We start from the raw sequence: 18,782 nt of genomic DNA, 5'->3' as shown, positions 1-18,782 counted from the left end.
GATCACCTATACCTTATACAGCCCCATCTATTATATTGATCACCTATACCTTATACAGTCCCCCCATCTATTATATTGATCACCTATACCTTATACAGCCCCATCTATTATATTGATCACCTATACCTTATACAGCCCCCCCATCTATTATATTGATCACCTATACCTTATACAGCCCCCCCATCTATTATATTGATCACCTATACCTTATACAGCCCCCCCCATCTATTATATTGATCACCTATACCTTATACAGCCCCCATCTATTATATTGATCACCTATACCTTATACAGTCCCCCCATCTATTATATTGATCACCTATACCTTATACAGTCCCCCCATCTATTATATTGATCACCTATACCTTATACAGTCCCCCCATCTATTATATTGATCACCTATACATTATACAGTCCCCCCATCTATTATATTGATCACCTATACCTTATACAGTCCCCCCATCTATTATATTGATCACCTATACCTTATACAGTCCCCCCATCTATTATATTGATCACCTATACCTTATACAGTCCCCCCTCTATTATATTGATCACCTATACCTTATACAGTCCCCCTATCTATTATATTGATCACCTATACCTTATACAGTCCCCCTATCTATTATATTGATCACCTATACCTTATACAGCCCCATCTATTATATTGATCACCTATACCTTATACAGTCCCCCCATCTATTATATTGATCACCTATACCTTATACAGTCCCCCCTCTATTATATTGATCACCTATACCTTATACAGTCCCCCCATCTATTATATTGATCACCTATACCTTATACAGTCCCCCCTCTATTATATTGATCACCTATACCTTATACAGTCCCATCTATTATATTGATCACCTATACCTTATACAGTCCCATCTATTATATTGATCACCTATACCTTATACAGTCCCCCCATCTATTATATTGATCACCTATACATTATACAGTCCCCCCATCTATTATCTTGATCACCTATACCTTATAAAGTCTCCCCATCTATTATATTGATCGCCTATACCTTATACAGTCCCCCACATCTATTATATTTATCACCTATACCTTATACAGTCCCCCCATCTATTATATTGATCACCTATACCTTATACAGTCCCCCCATCTATTATATTGATCACCTATACCTTATACAGTCCCCCCATCTATTATATTGATTACCTATACCTTATACAGTCCCCCCATCTATTATATTGATCACCTATACATTATACAGCCCCCCGTGTTTTATATTGGTTACATGTACATTATACAGCCCCCGTGTTTTATATTGGTTACATATACATTATACAGTCCCCCCATCTATTATATTGATCGCCTATACATTATACAGCCCCATCTATTATATTGATCACCGTCCTATACATTATACAACCCCCATCTATTATATTGATCACCGTCCTATACATTATACAGCCCCCCATCTATTATATTGATCACCTCTACCTTATACAGTCCCCCCATCTATTATATTGATCACCTATACATTATACAGCCCCCCCATCTATTATAATGATCACCTATACATTATACAGCCCCCCCATCTATTATAATGATCACCTATATATTATCCAGCCCCCCGTGTTTTATTTTGGGTTACATATACAGTATACAGCCCCCCATCTATTATATTGATCACCTATACATTATACAGCCCCCCCCGTGTTTTATATTGGGTTACATATACATTATACAGCCCCCCCCCGTGTTTTATATTGGGTTACATATACATTATACAGCCCTCTCCTATCACACAGCAGCTTCTCTATACTCGCTAACATTGCCCGCCTCCTCCCTCTCGAAGCCCCGCCTCTGACCCGGTCACATGGCCCTGACGTCACGCCTCCTGTAAACCCCCCTACCTTGTTGTCCCTGCTGGTCTCGCCGTCCCCCCTGTACTCTCCAGGCTCCGCCCCCTCCAGGGCCCCCTGTATGCGGGGAGAGCAGTCCCAGGGGCCCCGTCCTTGTGGATCCGGACAGGCAGGTAAGACGTGCGGAGCGCGGCCTGATGTGTTTGTGTGTTGCCTGGTTACACGCTCCGACACTGCTTCATATAGCGGGGAGAGGACATTACACTGCAGCTGGGGGGACTACAAATCTCAGCATGACCTGATGGAGGCCAGCAAAGCATTCTGAGGATCTGTATATCTGTCACAGGTGACTGAGAGAGTGAACCCCATCTGTCCTATCAGCTCTGAGGTCAGTGATGCCTTCTGTGCCCACTTACCTCCCTCTTTTATATACACACACTTTATTACCAAAAGAATTGGGACACCTACCTTCACACGCACATAAACTTTAATGGCATCCCAGTCTTAGTATATAGGGTTCAATATTGAGTTGGCGCACCCTTTGCAGCTATAACAGCTTCAAGTCTGTCCACAAGGTTTAGGAGTGTCTATGGGAATGTTTCACCATTCTTCCAGAAGGGCATTTTGTGAGGTAGGGTTGCCACCTCAACCCTTTAACCACTTGCCTACAGGGCACTTTCGCCCCCTTCCTGCCACGCTGTCACACTTTGAATGACAATTGCGCTGTCATGCAACACTGTACCCAAATGAAATGTTTATAATTTTCCCCCACAAATAGAGCTTTCTTCTGGTGGTATTTGATCACCTCTGCGGTTTTTATTTCTTGCGCTATAAACAAAAGAAGAGGGACAAGTTTGAAAAAAAACAAAACACAATGTTTTTTACTTTTTGCTCTAATATTCATTTTTTTTTTTTTTTTTAGGTTTAGGCCGATACGTATTGCGATTTTTTTAACAAAAATATGTAGAACAATAAGTGTATATTGATTGGTTTGCACAAAAGTTATAGTGGCTACAAAATAGGGGATAGATTTATAGCATTTTTAGTATTTATTTTTTACTAGTAATGGCGGCGATCTGAGATTTCTTTTTTATTTTTATCGTGACACACCGGACACTTTTGACACATTTTTGGGACCATTATCATTTATGCAGCGATCCGTGCTATAAAAATGCATTGATTTGCTGTATAAATATGACTAGCAGGGAAGGGGTTAACACTAGGGGGCGATCAAGGGGTTAATGTGTTCCCTAGGGAGTGATTCTTACTGTGGGCGGGAGGGGACCGATCGGTGTCCCTATGTACAAGGGACACACCATCGGTCTCCTCTCCCTGACAGGACGTGGATCTGTGTGTTTACAGATCTACGGTCCTGCTCAGTTACTGGGCAATCGCGGCTGCCAGGCACGCGCATCGGGTGCGCGCGTGCCCCTTAGTATTTCGGTAAGGAGGGAAGAACGAGAGGGTCTTCGTCCCTCCGTCATATGACGGTGGGACGGTAGACAAGTGGTTAAACCTGAACACATATGAATTACACAGGTTCTGATGCTAATTTATTGCAGGAAAGGCACCAAGTGAGTTTAATTATCACCTTAATCAGCCACAGAACCTGTGTAATTAATATGGGTTTGGTGTTAAAGGGATGAGGTGGCAACTCTCTTGTGAGGTCAGGCGCTGATGTTGGATGAGAAGGCCTGACTCACAGTCTACTCTCTAAATCATCCCAAAGGTGTTCTATCAGGTTGAGGTCAGGACCCTGTGCAGGCCAGTCAAGCTCCTCCACCCCAAACTCGCTCATCCATGTCTTTATGGACCTTGCTTGGAGCACTGGGGCGCAGTCATGTTGGCACAGGAAGGGGCCGTCCCCAAAACTGTTCCCACAAAGTTGGGCGTATGAAATTGTCCGAAATGTCTTGGTATGCTGATGTCTTAATGCCTCGTACACACGACCGGGATTCCCGACGGGAAAAGATCAGTCGGAAATCCAGAGGGGGAAACCGAGAACCTGCTCTCTACTTTTCCCCCGTACAGACGATCGGTTTTCCAGTCGGGGAAAATTCCGATAAGAGCTTTTCCTTGGGAATCCTGACCGTATTTATACTCCATCTGAGTTTTTTCCCCCACAGGAAAACGGACAAAAATTCTACACACGGCATTCGGTAAAAAAAGCGACATTCCGTCAGAACACCACAACGCCCATCTTGGTACACCCTGCGCAGGGTGTACTAAGTTGGGCATTTTGGGGTTCTGATAGTTTGTCGCTTCTTTTACTGAATGTGATGGGTCGCTGATTCTGACGGAACAAGTCGGTCTTGCTAGCAGAATTTAATCATTTTAAATATAAGTTGTTTCATTATGCCAGCCAATTGCCAATCAGTGCTGCCTTTCATTGCCTGCCCATCAGTTGAATAGAGATTGGATTTTTGGTCCCCAAACCAAAAAAACAAACAAAAAAAGGGGGCACAGGGCAGTTGGCTTTATCAGTGCCACCTTGCCAGTGCCACCTATCATTGCCCATCAGTTCTCATCATTGCCACCTATCAGTGCCCATCAGTGCTGCATATTCATGCCACTGTCACATGACATTAAAAAAAAAAAAGTATCGGTACTTGTACTCGGTCTTAAAAAAATGGTATCGGTGTAACCCTACCACCAAAGCAGCCAGGAGCACCCAAAGTGCCAAGAAGTCCTGAGACGTTCTCCAGCCTATGACCTCATAGTTGATACCATAGTGTAGAGTTTACACAACAAGCTCACCATGGGTGACGGTCGCACTACAGACATCTGTAGGGATTTCCTCCATCCAGAACAATGCCATTGATGGCGACTTTGACTTTTATCATTGATTTTATGTTATCTACACCACCCTTATTTTATATTTGACCGAGTGCCGTAATGATGAATTGTCCCAAATATTTGACATTTCGGGAAAATGTTGGAATAGTCCATTAGCTTGGTAGGATTTTGGCTTCTTGTGGATCTCTGGAGCTGATTTATGTTTTTATTTTTTATGGTTTATTTTTATGTATTTTCCACGTTTCATTTATGTGTTTTGGGAAGGTGCTGTCATGATTGTCCTCTTCTGATGTCACCCAGGGCCACCTTAGTATGAAGTGAAATGTAAGGGTTCTAAAAGAGAGAACCCCCATTGTAGTATTCCTGAATTGAAGTGTTTATCTGTTCCTTTTATGGCCCTTCTACTCCATTGACCGTGTGACTTGTCTCCCATCCTCTGTCTTCAGGGTCATAAAACATCTGAATCAGAGGGACCTGGAAGGTGTTGCAGAGGATTCAGGATGTTGGAACCTTCCTAAAAAAACGAAAAGACCGTTTATTATAATTGGCTCATATTCCGGATTTCCTATGTTTAGCCTCATGGCCAATTGCTGTCGGGATTTGTTCAAGCGATGGCGCCAACCAGTAAGGTAAGAGAACGCATTATTGCTGATCTGTTTTAAAGTGGAGGTCCACCTGTATTTTTTTTATTAAAATACTGCAGCTGCTGACTTTTAATATATGGACACTTACCTGTCCAGGGCGCCCGCAATGTCGGCAGCCGAAGCCGAGCAATCGCTCATCTCTCGGCTGCCCCCCGCCGCCATCCTCGGTGAGGGAATCGGGAAGTGAAACCTTGCGGCTTCACCGCCCGGTTCCCTACTGCACATGTGCGAGTCACGCTGCGCGTCCTCACTGGTCCCCTCTGTCTCCTGGGACCAGTGTGTTTCCCAGAAGACAGCGAGGGGGGGGGTGACTCCCGCGGGAGTCTATGCCTGGAAGTGGGTGCAAATACCTGTATTATACAGGTATCTGCACCCCCTCACCCCTAAAAGGTGCCAAACGTGACACCGGAGGGGGGAGGGTTTCCCGAAAAGCGGAGGTTCACTTTTTGTGTGGACCTCTGCTTTAACTCCAAAACCTTTTATGTGGATTTGGGTGATGGTAGAGGTCACCCTATTGAACAGATGTGCCTTGATTTCTTGTAGGGACAGAATGTGATGGGAAATTTCGCATTGGGTCGATTTGGCATGTCAAATCGGCGGCTATCGCCGGCAATAGTACCGTCCGATTCCAAAAAAGTAATTCCTGTACTACTTTTGGAGACTTTGGGGGCGATTTTCAATAGACATCTGTGCAGCAACCCGCAAAGATGTCTGTCAGATTGCCGTCCCCCCCCCCCCGAAGTCGAACTGCATTGCCTGTTTAAAATCGTGTGAGTAAAGCTGAACTTGCTCGATTTTTAACCCGTGAACCTAGGCTAAGGCCTCATTCCCAAGGGCGGAAACACCTCTGAAAAGTAAGTCATCTGTGGTGGATCGCTTTTCAGAGGCGGTTTGGACCTGTTTCACCGGAGGGGTACCTAAGGAGTCTTTCTTCATTAAAATGCAGGACACATTTGGCAAGTGGAATCGCCTACCAAACGCAACATACCGTGAAAGAAAAAATTCAGATGGGAGGTTGCAGGTGGTAAAAACGCAGATCAGCCTCCTGTTTTTACTTCCCCTTGGCTGCCAGTGAGGAGGAGCGCTAACAAGGATACAGCCTACTACATAGTCACAGCTCATAAGCTAAAGCTTGCCTAATCTGTATGATCCGGAGTATTAGTTATCTTGGATGTGTCATGTAGGCTGCGGCTCAGGTATCTAATATCATAGGACTCGGGAGGCAGAAATAACAGACAGATCTACTTTGGTGTGTTTGTAAAAAGAAGGGTGATGTCAGCAAAGCATATCTAGGTTGTGTACTAAAATCTTCTATTGGATGACCATACACCAGGGATATGCAATTAGCGGACCTCCAGCTGTTGCAAAACTACTAAAGTCCCATCATGCTTGTGGCTGTCAGAGTCTTGCTATGCCTCATGGGACTTGTAGTTCTGCAACAGCTGGAGGTCCGCTAATTGGAAATCCCTGCCATACACTATACAATCTGATTGTACAGTCTTCTTTAGATCTGTTATGAGCTTGTGGTGCAAGGATCTGTCTGGTTTGATACAAACTGAATGTTTAGGTCTGTCCTCATATTACATTTTGGTAGATCTAAAAGAATATTGTATATTCAGATTGTATAGTGTATGGCCAGCTTTAAAGCTGAGTAGACGGTCTGATTCTCTTATTGGATCTAACATCAAAAGCAGTAGGCAGGGTGGATTTGATTTAAATCGCAATTTAAATAACTAGTAAAAAGGCTGGATTTAAATCAACTCGATTAAATCATGATTTTTAAAGGGCAACTGTCATCCCTTTCCCTCAGCGGCTCCTCCTCTGACCCGCTGTTGACTCACCGACAGTCCAATTCACTTTAATGGGACGGCTGGTGATGGCAGCGACACATGGTGAGGGACATGGCGGCAGTAGGTGAGTGGATGCCCGCTAACAGGGGCTGCCATGATAGATCTGAAATGACAGGTGCTCTTTAAATGTAAGGACTTATTCTTGCTGGTAGTTAGAATCTTTAGGCCCCTTTCACACTGGGGCGTTTTTCGAGTGTTTTTCGAGCAAAGCCTCATCTGCAATTAGGGTTGCCACCTCATCCCTTTAAAACAGAACATACACAGGTTCTGAGGCTAATTTAATTTTGATAAGGCTCCACTTGAGTTCAATTACCACCTTAATCAGCCCCAGAACCTGTGTAATTCATATGTGTTCTGTTTTAAAGGGATGAGGTGGCAACCCTATCTGCAATCCCAATGTGCTGGTAAAGCACCGCTAAGACCCTAACGTTTTAGGACGTTTTTGCAGTGCCTCAGTGTGAAAGGGTAAGGCGTTTTTACAGCGCTTTCAATTCATTTCAATGGAGAGGGACGTTTTTGGAGTGTTTTTTTTCAGCGCCCAAAAGCTGCTCCAAAGATGCTGCTTGCAGGACTCGGTGTGTTTTTTTTGTTTGCTTTTAAAGGTAAATGAAAGATTTGGGGTCTTTTTGACTCCTGATCTCTCAATAAAGAGGACCTGTCATGCTTATATTTATTACAAGGAATGTGAGGTATCACCGCGTTTGTTAGAGCGAGAGCAATAATTCTAGTGCAAGACCTCCTCTGTAACTCTAAACGGGTAACCTGTAAAAATGTTTAAAACGTCATCTATGGATTTATTTTAAGTACCGTAGTTTGTCGCCATTCCACGAGCGTGGGCAATTTTAAAGCATGACATGTTGGGTATCTGTTTACTTGGCCCAACATCTTTCACATTTTACAAAAAAATGGGCTAACTTTACTGTTTTTGTTAAGTTAAAGTGTATTTTTTCCCCCCCCAAAAAATTGCGTTGAAGGACTTCTGTGCAAATACAGTGTGACACAACATTGCAACGACTGCCATTTTAGTCTCTAGGATCTCTGCTAAAAAAAATATGTTTTGGGGTTCTAAGTAACTTTCTAGCACAAAAAAAATAGTTTTACGTGTAAACAAAAAATGTCAGGGAAAAAAAGCCTGTTCTTGAAGTAAGGTAGGAAGCACACTTAGTACTTTGGTGTGGGTAAATAATAAATTGCTATGTATAGCTTCAGTCGCTCCCAGCTTTCATGAGAAATGTTCAGGGTTAAATCCACAGGCTCATCTCCTGTATATGAAAGGTCTTGGTAAGAACTGTTACATTAAATCTCATATGACCTTTCACAGCCAATCGGTTTTTAGGAACATTTTATGCACTGCAGCTTGGCCAACTTGGCCAGTAAGTTTTCATAACCTGAGATACCTTAACCTTCTTTTTTTTTTTTTTTATCAATTTCTGCTGTTCGTTAATTCTTCTAAACGGTTTAATTTTATGACTTGCAGGAAGGTGACTCTGGTCATGGTGGGGCTAGACAACGCGGGGAAGACCGCCACTGTGAAAGGCATCCAGGGAGGTGAGTGACAGTCCTGGTCCAAGCCTAATCGGGGGACATTTGTTCTACTCTGTTCCGCTGTATCACTCAGCATCGGGGAGCTCATAATTACAGAAGAGTAAACCATAAGCACTGCTAAGCAAGAGCATGTAACAGCACTGGAGAGCCTCGGAAAAGCTTGGGAACCGAGTCTTTCCGAGGTTTGCCGAGGTCGGCCGAACTGTCCACTGGCGTTTCCGAGGCTCTCCAGCGCCCCCAGCCACTGGCCGCATGTGGTATTGCATGCCAATGAAATCAATGCGGAATGAATTATTTTAGTTTCCATTGACTTCATTGGGGAAACTTGCTTTGATATGCGAGTACTTTCGATTACGAGCATTCTCCTGGAACGAATTATGCTCGTAATCCGAGGTTCCACTGTATTGGTACCATACTCAGGGACTTATGGAAATATGGAGGCTGTGGAGGGCTCAGCCAGCCACTTAGCCCAGACCTTATCATATTTGCGGGGGCATCCCCTATTCATGTAGGTTTTTTTTATATAGTGGGAAGCTGTTAGTAATCAGTTGTTTCCAAAATGGAAAGCGCAGTGCAGGGAAATGTCTTTTCCAGCATAAAACAATGTGAGACTGGCTAACGTCCGCTCCGCCTCTGTAGGCAGAAGATCCTCCACCAGACCCAGCAGGCATACAGACATTGAGGGTTGCAAGGGGGTGGAAATAATGGAGTTCAGTAAGGTCACTACCTCTTCCCAGAATCCAACAATGAGTGGACAGGTCCAGAAAATGTGTGAGAAGTCCCCCAGGGCCACACCACATGGCCAGCACTTAGAGGAACATGTGGGATTCATATTGTGAAGTCTGTACAGGTTGAAGTAGGCTTGGTGCACCAATTTAAATTGAATCAAGCAGACGAAAGATAAGAGAGGGAAGTCCCACACATTGTCCCAGTCATCTAGATCATGTACATCTTGCAGCCATCTAGCCCTAAGGCCCTCCAATACTGGTAGATAAAATGGGAGTACAACCGAGAGGTGGGTTTCTCTGAAAAATCAGAGCAAAGTACCGTTTCCAGGGTGGATTGTTGAATAATTGGGTTCACTTGTGAAAAACGCAGAAGGCATTGGAAAGTTGGTAACGAATGACCCTCAACCCTTTGGCTCTTTTGTAACAGAATCTCCAGAAGATGTGGCTCCGACAGTAGGATTCTCCAAAGCAGACATTAAGCAGGGGAAGTTTGACATCACCATATTTGACCTGGGCGGTGGGAAGCAGATCCGAGGTATCTGGAAGAACTACTATGCCGAGTCTTATGGAGTGGTGTTTGTTATCGATTCCAGTGATCTGGACAGAATGGAGGAAACTAAGGAGACAGTCGCTGAAGTTCTTCGCCATCCCAGGATCTCCGGGAAACCGGTGTTGGTGTACGTAAGGCCACCTGTTAAAGTAGCTGTCATCTGTTGTTAAGGTTATGGGCGGAGTCTGGTGGGCAGAGTCACCTATTGGCTCCCAGTGAGGGGATCTGATTGTTTCTGACTTTGCCCCACTCCTTGCTTGCAGGTTTGGGTGTTCACAACATTGATGGAATCTCATAGTGACCACAGCAGTTGTGCATACCCGAGAACCCAGCACAAGGATCTCCCCAACAAGGTCTCAGAGAGATGAACTTGTCACATGGTTTTAATATCAAGTATCTAGCAAATGCTGAGAAGTCAGTTTTGGAAGGAATACATCCTTAAAGCGGAGCTCCACCCTATTTTGACACTTCACCTCAATACAATAGCAGCCGCGATTGCAATGAGAAACAGAACTTTTTTTTGTTGTTGTTGACAGTACCTGTGTTATTGTCATTTGTCACCTCCATTCCGATCCCTGTTATCTGTGGGTACTGTGCAGGTAATGCATAATTTCCCTTTACGTGCAGTGTCTCCTGGGAGCTTTTTGTCATTGCGCCCTGGAGTCAATGCGGTGGCTTGCTGCGAGTTATCGCGGTATTTCGTAAAGCGGAAGTGACTTGTACAACAACGTTTTTGGAAATGTTTCTTTATTGTTTGGAAAGATGCATGGAGGCCGGCAGACCATAGATAAAAAATCGCAGATGCTCTCTTCTATCTCCTATTCCATCATATCTTCCGGCTGCTTACACTGTGTTTTTTTCGTTGCCATAACAACGGGGCGGTACTTCTTACGACACCGCCATTGTGATGGCAACACCAGAGGTTATTGGTGCTGCGCTGATGACCGAAAAGCGCATGCGCGAGAATGGGGCGCGATGGAACGGTGCATGATGGTAATTCATCGTCACCGAATCCAGGAAGTAAATGCTTGTGGGCTTCACATTGCCCACAAGCAAAATGAGAACCGAGGAGAAATTTTTTATAAAGTGTCTTTATAAGTTTATTCGGGAGATCGGCGGCTAATTTAAATACAGTAAGTGAACTGACTTATACAATGTGATTGCCTCATGAGATATATATATATATATATATATATATATATATATATATATATATATATATATATATATATATATATATATATATATATATATATATATATATATAAATTGTTAAATGTAGTGCGAGCTCCGCTTTAAATGAGAAGTTCAGGAATCGAAAATAAAAAACAGTCATACTCGCCTAGATGGCTGCAGCACTGATCCCAGCTGCAGCTGTCCCTGTTGCCTCTAGACTGAGAACTGAGTGATGTAACACAGCTGATCGCTCGGATCTCACCTCCGCTCTGAGCAGAGAGCGATGACTGTCAGTCTCTGGCTCTCTGGTGTGGCCCTCCAGCACTCACTGGAGCACTGGGCTGTGGAGGGGGCAGGAGCAGCTGGCTCAGTTTCCCAGTGGCTCGCTGAGAGGCTGAGCCTGCTGCTGTTCCAGGCATCTGGGTGGATCCTGACATTAAAGTCAGGCTCCCTCCAGAGTTTTTATCAGCTTAGTGACTTTAGCCTGCTGTCAGCTGAAAATGGGTGACAGAAGTGCAGACCAAAGTGCACTTTTGTGACCCACAGGAGAAGTAGGGACAAAAGAGCTTTGGCCCTGCTACTTCTTTTAAAGAGCTCACTAGGCTCAACCTATGACTGAAAGTTTCCACTACTGTCTCAACCACTCCCTTCAATTCTTCTTCTACATTCTCTGCTGCTTTATATACTTCTAGTGCTCAGATTTCATTGGCTAAAGGAATACTTTTAGCATTTAAAAATGTCAGTTGTATACTCCATTTTTTTTTTCCTGCAGCATGAAAGAATGAAATAGAGAATTGAATGGGGGAATCCCATTGGTTCTTTAAACATTATCAATCATTACTGTGGGCCAAAATCTGCTACTTATGCAAAAAAAAGTATTTCCAGCAGACAAACATAGCAGACCATTCCTAAAGTGGATGAAGACCATAACTACGTACACATTTCTTTCCTTTTGATAATACAGCTTGGCAAATAAACAGGACCGTGAGGGGGCCATGGCAGAAGCCGATATCATCGAATATCTTTCACTGGAGAAGCTGGTCAACGAGCACAAGTGTCTTTGTCAAATTGTGAGTAACAGTCATCTCCTATGTGTATATCTGTGGCGCTCTTTGTCTGATGATGGTCTGCATGCATTTTTAAGCTAAACAATTTTCCGTGTGTAAATCCAGCCATGTATGCCAGAAGGCTGTTGGATATGAGAGCACCATCCAGAGGTCCAAGGTGTCTCTCAGTCCATCTACAGGAATAAACATTGAGCGCATGGATTGCTGAGAGTTCATGTTTATCTCCTGGAGAAAGGACTAGGGAGGGGCAACAGACACAAGGAATGAAAATTATAATTTTGGGTCAATTTCACTTTAATGTCTCATTTTTTTCAGTTTTAGAAGTTTTTTTAAACAGGTCTCATCTGTTTTACAAAATAAATGCATGGTTCCCCCCTGGCACATGATTCCCAGAGCACTAGGGGTTTTATAAAACAAGAGTGCAGCAGCAATTTTACACTTTCAGTCTCTTTCTGTGTCTGAATTTGGAATTTTTTATTTTCATTCCCCAGTATACAGATGAGCACTTAATGCTTATGTTAAAAAATGATAATACAAATATGGAATATTTGGGGTACATTTTAATTATTGGTTAAAATACACAGCAGGTTGCCTTTGATCATTTAATTTAACTGATATTAAATCCCCCCCTTTTTTTTTTTTTTTTTATCAAATCCCAATCTTGAAGATTACATTTGCTTAGTACCTCCCTTCCTGTCTGTAACATTGCCTTTAAGCTAGTTCAGTGGAATCCTCTGACCGCTTGCTGCTCTGCTTTCTCTCATAGCACCCTATAGAGCCACCCTATTGTACATGTTCCTAGGGTGGGATTACATCTTGGCATGAGCACGCACAGAGTCCGCCTGAGATATAAATGTTCACAAGACACATCTCTGTTCCTGTCCTAGAAGTGATTTATAGTCTTGGGATTAGCTGTCAATCACTTTCTGGGAAGACAGAGCAGAGGGGAGTGTTCTGTGTGTCATCCGATTGGGCATGGCAGCATTCTACTTTAAAAAATAAATTAAAAAAAGGCGGCTAGGCAAGCATGATAGTGTAAGGGCTGATGGGACATTTGGTGGCTTGTCAAGGGATTGGGGAAGATTGTCCCCAGGTAGAAGTTATTGTAAGCTGCAAGGAGTAGAACAGAGGATAAAGCTGTAAATGGGTACTAGTACGGTAAGTATGTATAGTTCTGAGAAAGGGTGCTTGTCAACGCGTCTGCTTTTCAACCGCCTATTGGACATCGCCTATTGTGATTTAACAAACTTGTATCTTCTGTTTGTGAGTATGTATTTTTCTGGCCATTTTTATTAATGCACTAAGCACTTTGCTCCCTCCTGTGTCTTCTCGCAGGGTACTAGTATGTGAATTTAAACTGTTTGGACAATAGGTCTTTATCACTCAGTGCTACATTTTTCTCTTGTTTTTAGCAAAAAGTCCAAGGCTTTAGTGCAACCCGTTCTAAGAGAAATCTTAAGGGTGGTACTGCTGACTTGTCGTTCTATAATAGCGAGTTCTCTGGCTGGCTGTTATCAAGCTAGGGAACTGGTAAACCAATGTCTGGAAACATGGTGATCAGTCAATCACTACAATGATTATTGCTTATTCCAGGATTGGGCTGGCATCAGAACTACTGTATATCCTAAATCTACGCTTAGTATGTATGTGGCACACCCTTCTGTCGGGGACTGTTTTAAAAGTTTTAGTATAATCTTTGAATGTGAATCAAAATATAAGAGAGCTACCTAATACTAATACATTATTATTACAGTGCAATATAAATGGCAATCCATAATCATAATGAATAAAAAGTCTAAGTTCATAAATCCTTCAAAAGTTCATAAATTTTCATATCGTAATCTTCCAGTGCAGCTTAAAATTTTCAAATGTGCCGTATAAAGTGTCAAGTGCTAAAAAAAAAAAAAAAAAAAACACAATCTGTTCGATGATCCGTGCTCTCCTCTATGTGCCCTCACTCACCAGATATATATGACTCCTATGACAGAAGTCATAAGCACTTGTAAAGATGGCTGGGCTCCAGGGGGGATGTGTCAGTCTACAGCAGGGGTCTTCAAACTACAGCCCTCCAGTTGTTCAGGAACTACAATTCCCATCATGCCTAGTCATGTCTGTGAATGTCAGAGTTTTACAATGCCTCATAGGACGTGTAGTTCCACGACAGCTGGAGGGCCGTAGTTTGAAGGTTCCTGGTCTACAGCATAGGTATTTCTCAATTTGCTGTTGTGCAAATGGCAGAGAAAGCAATATAGCGTAATTCCATTTTTTGGTTACATAAAACAATATTCACTCGCATGTATAAACGCTGTAACACTTGTTTAAAAAAAAAACCTCACCACTCGCGGTAACTGGTGCGTTTCATTCCTTCCACAAGACTTTATCAAAGTATAATCTTCGATTGGAACATCACACATTTTTTGGCTGCATTTGCAATACACATACACCTAAATGATAACCTTTTTTATCCCTTTTTAGGAGCCGTGTTCTGCAGCCCTCGGCTATGGGAAGAAAATCGATACTCACATTAGGAAAGGGCTCAACTGGTTATTAGGAGTCATAGCAAAGGACTTTGAAGCATTACATGAGCGCATTCAGAGAGAAACAATGGAGCAGAAGGCTCAGGAGGAGCAAGATAAACAGAAGATCGCTGAGAGGGTGAAAAGACTGAGGGAGGAACGGTAATCACGGAGTGCATCTATAATCACTTTCCATGGAGAGACCCAGCTACAACCTAAACGCACTCAGCACCCTGACAAGCCTCCGAAAAAGGCCAGCCAGTACCTATTCAGATACACTTTCAAAAAACCTACAGCCAATCATCACACATTCTTCTATTCAAACACACCTCTGCATACTAAAGCTAAATACACACGATCAGAAAATCAGACGAATAATACCACTTTACAGACCAAAAGTTTGGACACACCTTCTCATTCAAATAATTTTCTTTATTTTCATGACTATGAAAATTGTAGATTCACACTGAAGGCATCAAAACTATGAATTAACACATGTGGAATTATACATAACAAAAAAGTGTGAAACAACTGAAAATATATTTCATATTCTAGGTTCTTCAAAGTAGCCACCTTTTGCAGCAGACACATCTCTAGGACTGTTAGGAGACTGTGTGAATCAGGCCTTCATGGTAGAATATCTGCTAGGAAACCACTGCTAAAGAAAGGCAACAAGCAGAAGAGACTCGTTTGGGCTAAAGAACACAAGGAATGGACATTAGACCAGTGGAAATCTGTGCTTTGGTCTGATGAGTCCAAACTTGAGATCTTTGGTTCCAACCCCTGTGTCTTTGTGCGACGCAGAAAAGGTGAACGGATGGACTCTACATGCCTGGTTCCCACTGTGAAGCATGGAGGAGGAGGTGTGATGGTGTGGGGGTGCTTTGCTGGTGACACTGTTGGGGATTTATTCAAAATTGAAGGCATACTGAACCAGCATGGCTACCACAGCATCTTGCAGCGGCATGCGATTCCATCCGGTTTGCGTTTAGTTGGACCATCATTTATTTTTCAACAGGACAATGACCCCAAACACACCTCCAGGCGGGGGAAGGGCTATTTGACCAAGAAAGAGAGTGATGGGGTGCTGCGCCAGGTGACTACCTCTTGAAGCTCATCAAAGCAAAAGGTGGCTACTTTGAAGAACCTAGAATATGAAATATATTTTCAGTTGTTTCACACTTTTTTGTTATGTATAATTCCACATGTGTTCATTCATAGTTTTGATGCCTTCAGTGTGAATCTACAATTTTCATAGTCATGAAAATAAAGAAAACTCTTTGAATGAGAAGGTGTGTCCAAACTTTTGGTCTGTAATGTGTGTGTGTGTGTGTGTATATGTATATGTATATATATATGTATATATATATATATATATATATATATATATATATATATATATATATAATATAATTTATTACATTTTTAAAGAGATCGGCATACAAAAAAAAAAAAAAATGTTGGTTATTCACAATAGTGCATAGGCACTTGACACACTTATATATGCATTAAACGGGTATCAATTTACATTGCTTATGCGAATATACAGCAAAAGATACAAGTAGCGACCATTATCCAGTTATATTTTAAACATTCATAGTTCATAGAGGCAGAAAGCTATTTCTACAATTGATTAATACAAGATGTATTTAATGCTCCTATTTCTAGAGAAGAGAGGGAGCGAGAAGAAGCAGAGCGGGAGGGGCGAAAACTTGTGGAAGAAGACACATCTGTTCTTATAGTCAACCCATTCCAACCCATAACTGCCGTTATCAAGGAGGTATTGTCATTAAATCATATAAAAAAAAAAAAAGATATGCTGTAAGGTTACCCACAGACACGGCACAGTTTTGGCAAGTCAATCTGTCTTTCTTAATTGAATCTTTGTACAGAGCCCTTGATGGGGAAAGACGCAGCTCTGACCAATTCAGCTGTATGTGTTAATTTCAGCTTGAGCTGTTGAACTCAGCTGGCTTTTGCGATCCTTAAAACCTAGCAATGTTGAAATCAATTCAGTCAAATGTTTTTTTTTCCTTTTAATCATCAAAGGCACTCTTTTAAGCAGACGGTGTTAAAGGAAACGGATGTGAGAAACATGCATTGCTGACCTCTCCTTCTAGAATTGCTAGTTGCCTGGCTGTCCTGCTTATCCTGCAGTTTTAATTTCAACTTATTCGCCTAGAACAGGGATATGCAATTAGCGGACCTCCAGATGTTGCAAAACTACAAATCCCATCATGCCTCTGCCTCTGAGTGTTATGCTCGTGGCTGTCAGAGCCTTGCTATGCCTCATGGGATTTGTAGTTCTGCAACAGCTGGAGGTTCGCTAATTGCATATCCCCGGCCTAGAAGAAGAATGTGAATAAGGACTTGATCTGGTCTGCATACTGTTCGGATAGAGCTCTTTTTTTTTGTTTCACAGAAAGAGATGATCTCAAGCAGCCTTTCTGTTCCCCCCCCCCCCTGAAAGATTATAATCAAGCAGACCATGCACCACAAATGTAATGTTTTTTATTTTCACTGCTATCCCCCTCCACTTTTCCTTATGCCAAAACTGTGTAACGGAGGGGGACCTTGCCATCCTTTCTGTAAGATCCCAGACATTGCTGAGCAACCGTAATCTAGCTACAAGACCTGTCTTCTCAAGAGACTTTGGGTACTGCTGGAAATCTTTCTGAAAGGATGATAGTGTCACCCCCCTGTAGTATGGAAGCAGTGGGTAAAGTAACTAGAAAAATAAAGTAGAACATTCCAAGAAATACAAGGCCTGCTGTCCCATCATATACATTACCAATCAAATTTTAAACTTCATGACCAATCTACTATTATCAAACCAGTGAGAATTGATAGATGATTGTTACTATAGTGCGTTTAGCTTCTTTGTCTTTGAACTTCATAATGGACAATATTTTATAATAAATGTATTTTCCTTATAGGACCTTCCAAGTCCAGAAATTCTCTAGTGCTAGAACACTCCCCACTGGTTCACTTTCCTTTTTCTGTTGCTTTGTTTAGAATGAAGAAAAAATCAAGAAAGAAAAGGAAAAAAAGAAACAAAAAACTCAGAATGGAAAAGTTGGCTCTGAAATCCCCCTGGAATCAAAGGCTGATCACGGGGAGGCAGAGTCGGACAGCGAGGGCGGTGACAGCAGCCCAACATTGCAGGATGACTGTTTAATGGACACATACAAAGATGCTTTAAGCCAGAAGCTGGAGCAGGATGAGAAGACAGAGACAGGTACTCTCATAGAAACTAGCTGCTTTTGTATGCAGAAATATTGTTCATTGGCGTATCTTCTTTATGCTTGTCTCCATGTCTGGAGATCAGTACATGGCCTGCTGTTTTGCCATTGTCAGCTGTGGTCACAATCCGGTGTCTGGAACTCAAGTACTGATTCTTGGCTATTGATGACTGCCAGTGGGCAGCGTTCAGCTGGCAAAGCAACATGTGCCTATTACTGTCTTATTTCTGTGCTTGTTCTTATGATGCAGGCAGGCAGAGTCTGCAGACACTAAAATAAATATTTTGCATATTGCTACTATAACTGAATGACATTTACTATTCTATAAATGTTGCATGTTCAGCTGAATTTTACAAATCATATTCACAGTGGGGGGGGGGAGCCATGTGTGTTTAAAATCAACTGCTTTGCTGGAAACTTGGCACACTCTCTGGTCTTTGCACCCCTAATGCCGCGTACACACGATCATTTTTCGGCATGTAGAAAAAAACAAAGTTTTTCCAACTTCATCATTAAAACGACGTTGCCCACACACCATTTGTTTTTTAAAAATGCTCTAGCAAAACGCGGTGACGTACAACACGTACGACGGCACTATAAAAGGGAAGTTCCATGCGGATGACGCCACCCTTTGGGCTGCTTTAGCTGATTCCGTGTTGGTAAAAGACGATTGTTATATTCTAAAATCCCTTCCGGAAGGATTTTATAAAGAATATATATATTCTTGTTAATATGAATGAATGTGAGACTGTTTGAGCTATTAATTTTCTTGTGTAAATTCGCTGGATTCGATATTTGAAACTCCAAAAACGTATAAGTTTGAATATGAA

The 18,782-nt window shown here is 42.4% G+C and overlaps 1 protein-coding gene across 3 annotated transcripts in view; it reads left to right on the top strand.

The window, feature by feature from the left end:
* The first annotated feature begins 1,854 nt into the window (after positions 1-1,854).
* Positions 1,855-18,782, top strand: part of ARL13B (ADP ribosylation factor like GTPase 13B) — a 35,250-nt gene continuing 18,322 nt past the window's right edge. Inside the window, exons 1-8 of one of the 3 annotated variants that reach the window (XM_040324283.1) lie at positions 1,855-2,011; positions 5,081-5,263; positions 8,606-8,676; positions 9,829-10,078; positions 12,092-12,197; positions 14,670-14,872; positions 16,379-16,490; positions 17,726-17,948. In XM_040324283.1, coding sequence (XP_040180217.1) covers positions 5,202-5,263; positions 8,606-8,676; positions 9,829-10,078; positions 12,092-12,197; positions 14,670-14,872; positions 16,379-16,490; positions 17,726-17,948 — 1,027 coding nt within the window. In that variant the 5' untranslated portion in view covers positions 1,855-2,011; positions 5,081-5,201. Of the gene's footprint in view, positions 2,012-2,044; positions 2,227-5,080; positions 5,264-8,605; positions 8,677-9,828; positions 10,079-12,091; positions 12,198-14,669; positions 14,873-16,378; positions 16,491-17,725; positions 17,949-18,782 lie in introns of those variants that run through there. The other 2 variants (XM_040324281.1, XM_040324282.1) reach the window with 2 other exon arrangements.

Source organism: Rana temporaria, chromosome 9, assembly GCF_905171775.1.
Source record: "Rana temporaria chromosome 9, aRanTem1.1, whole genome shotgun sequence".
NCBI lineage: Eukaryota > Metazoa > Chordata > Amphibia > Anura > Ranidae > Rana > Rana temporaria.
Note: the sequence above shows the minus strand (reverse complement) of the source record. Positions and strands in the feature narration are given on the sequence as shown.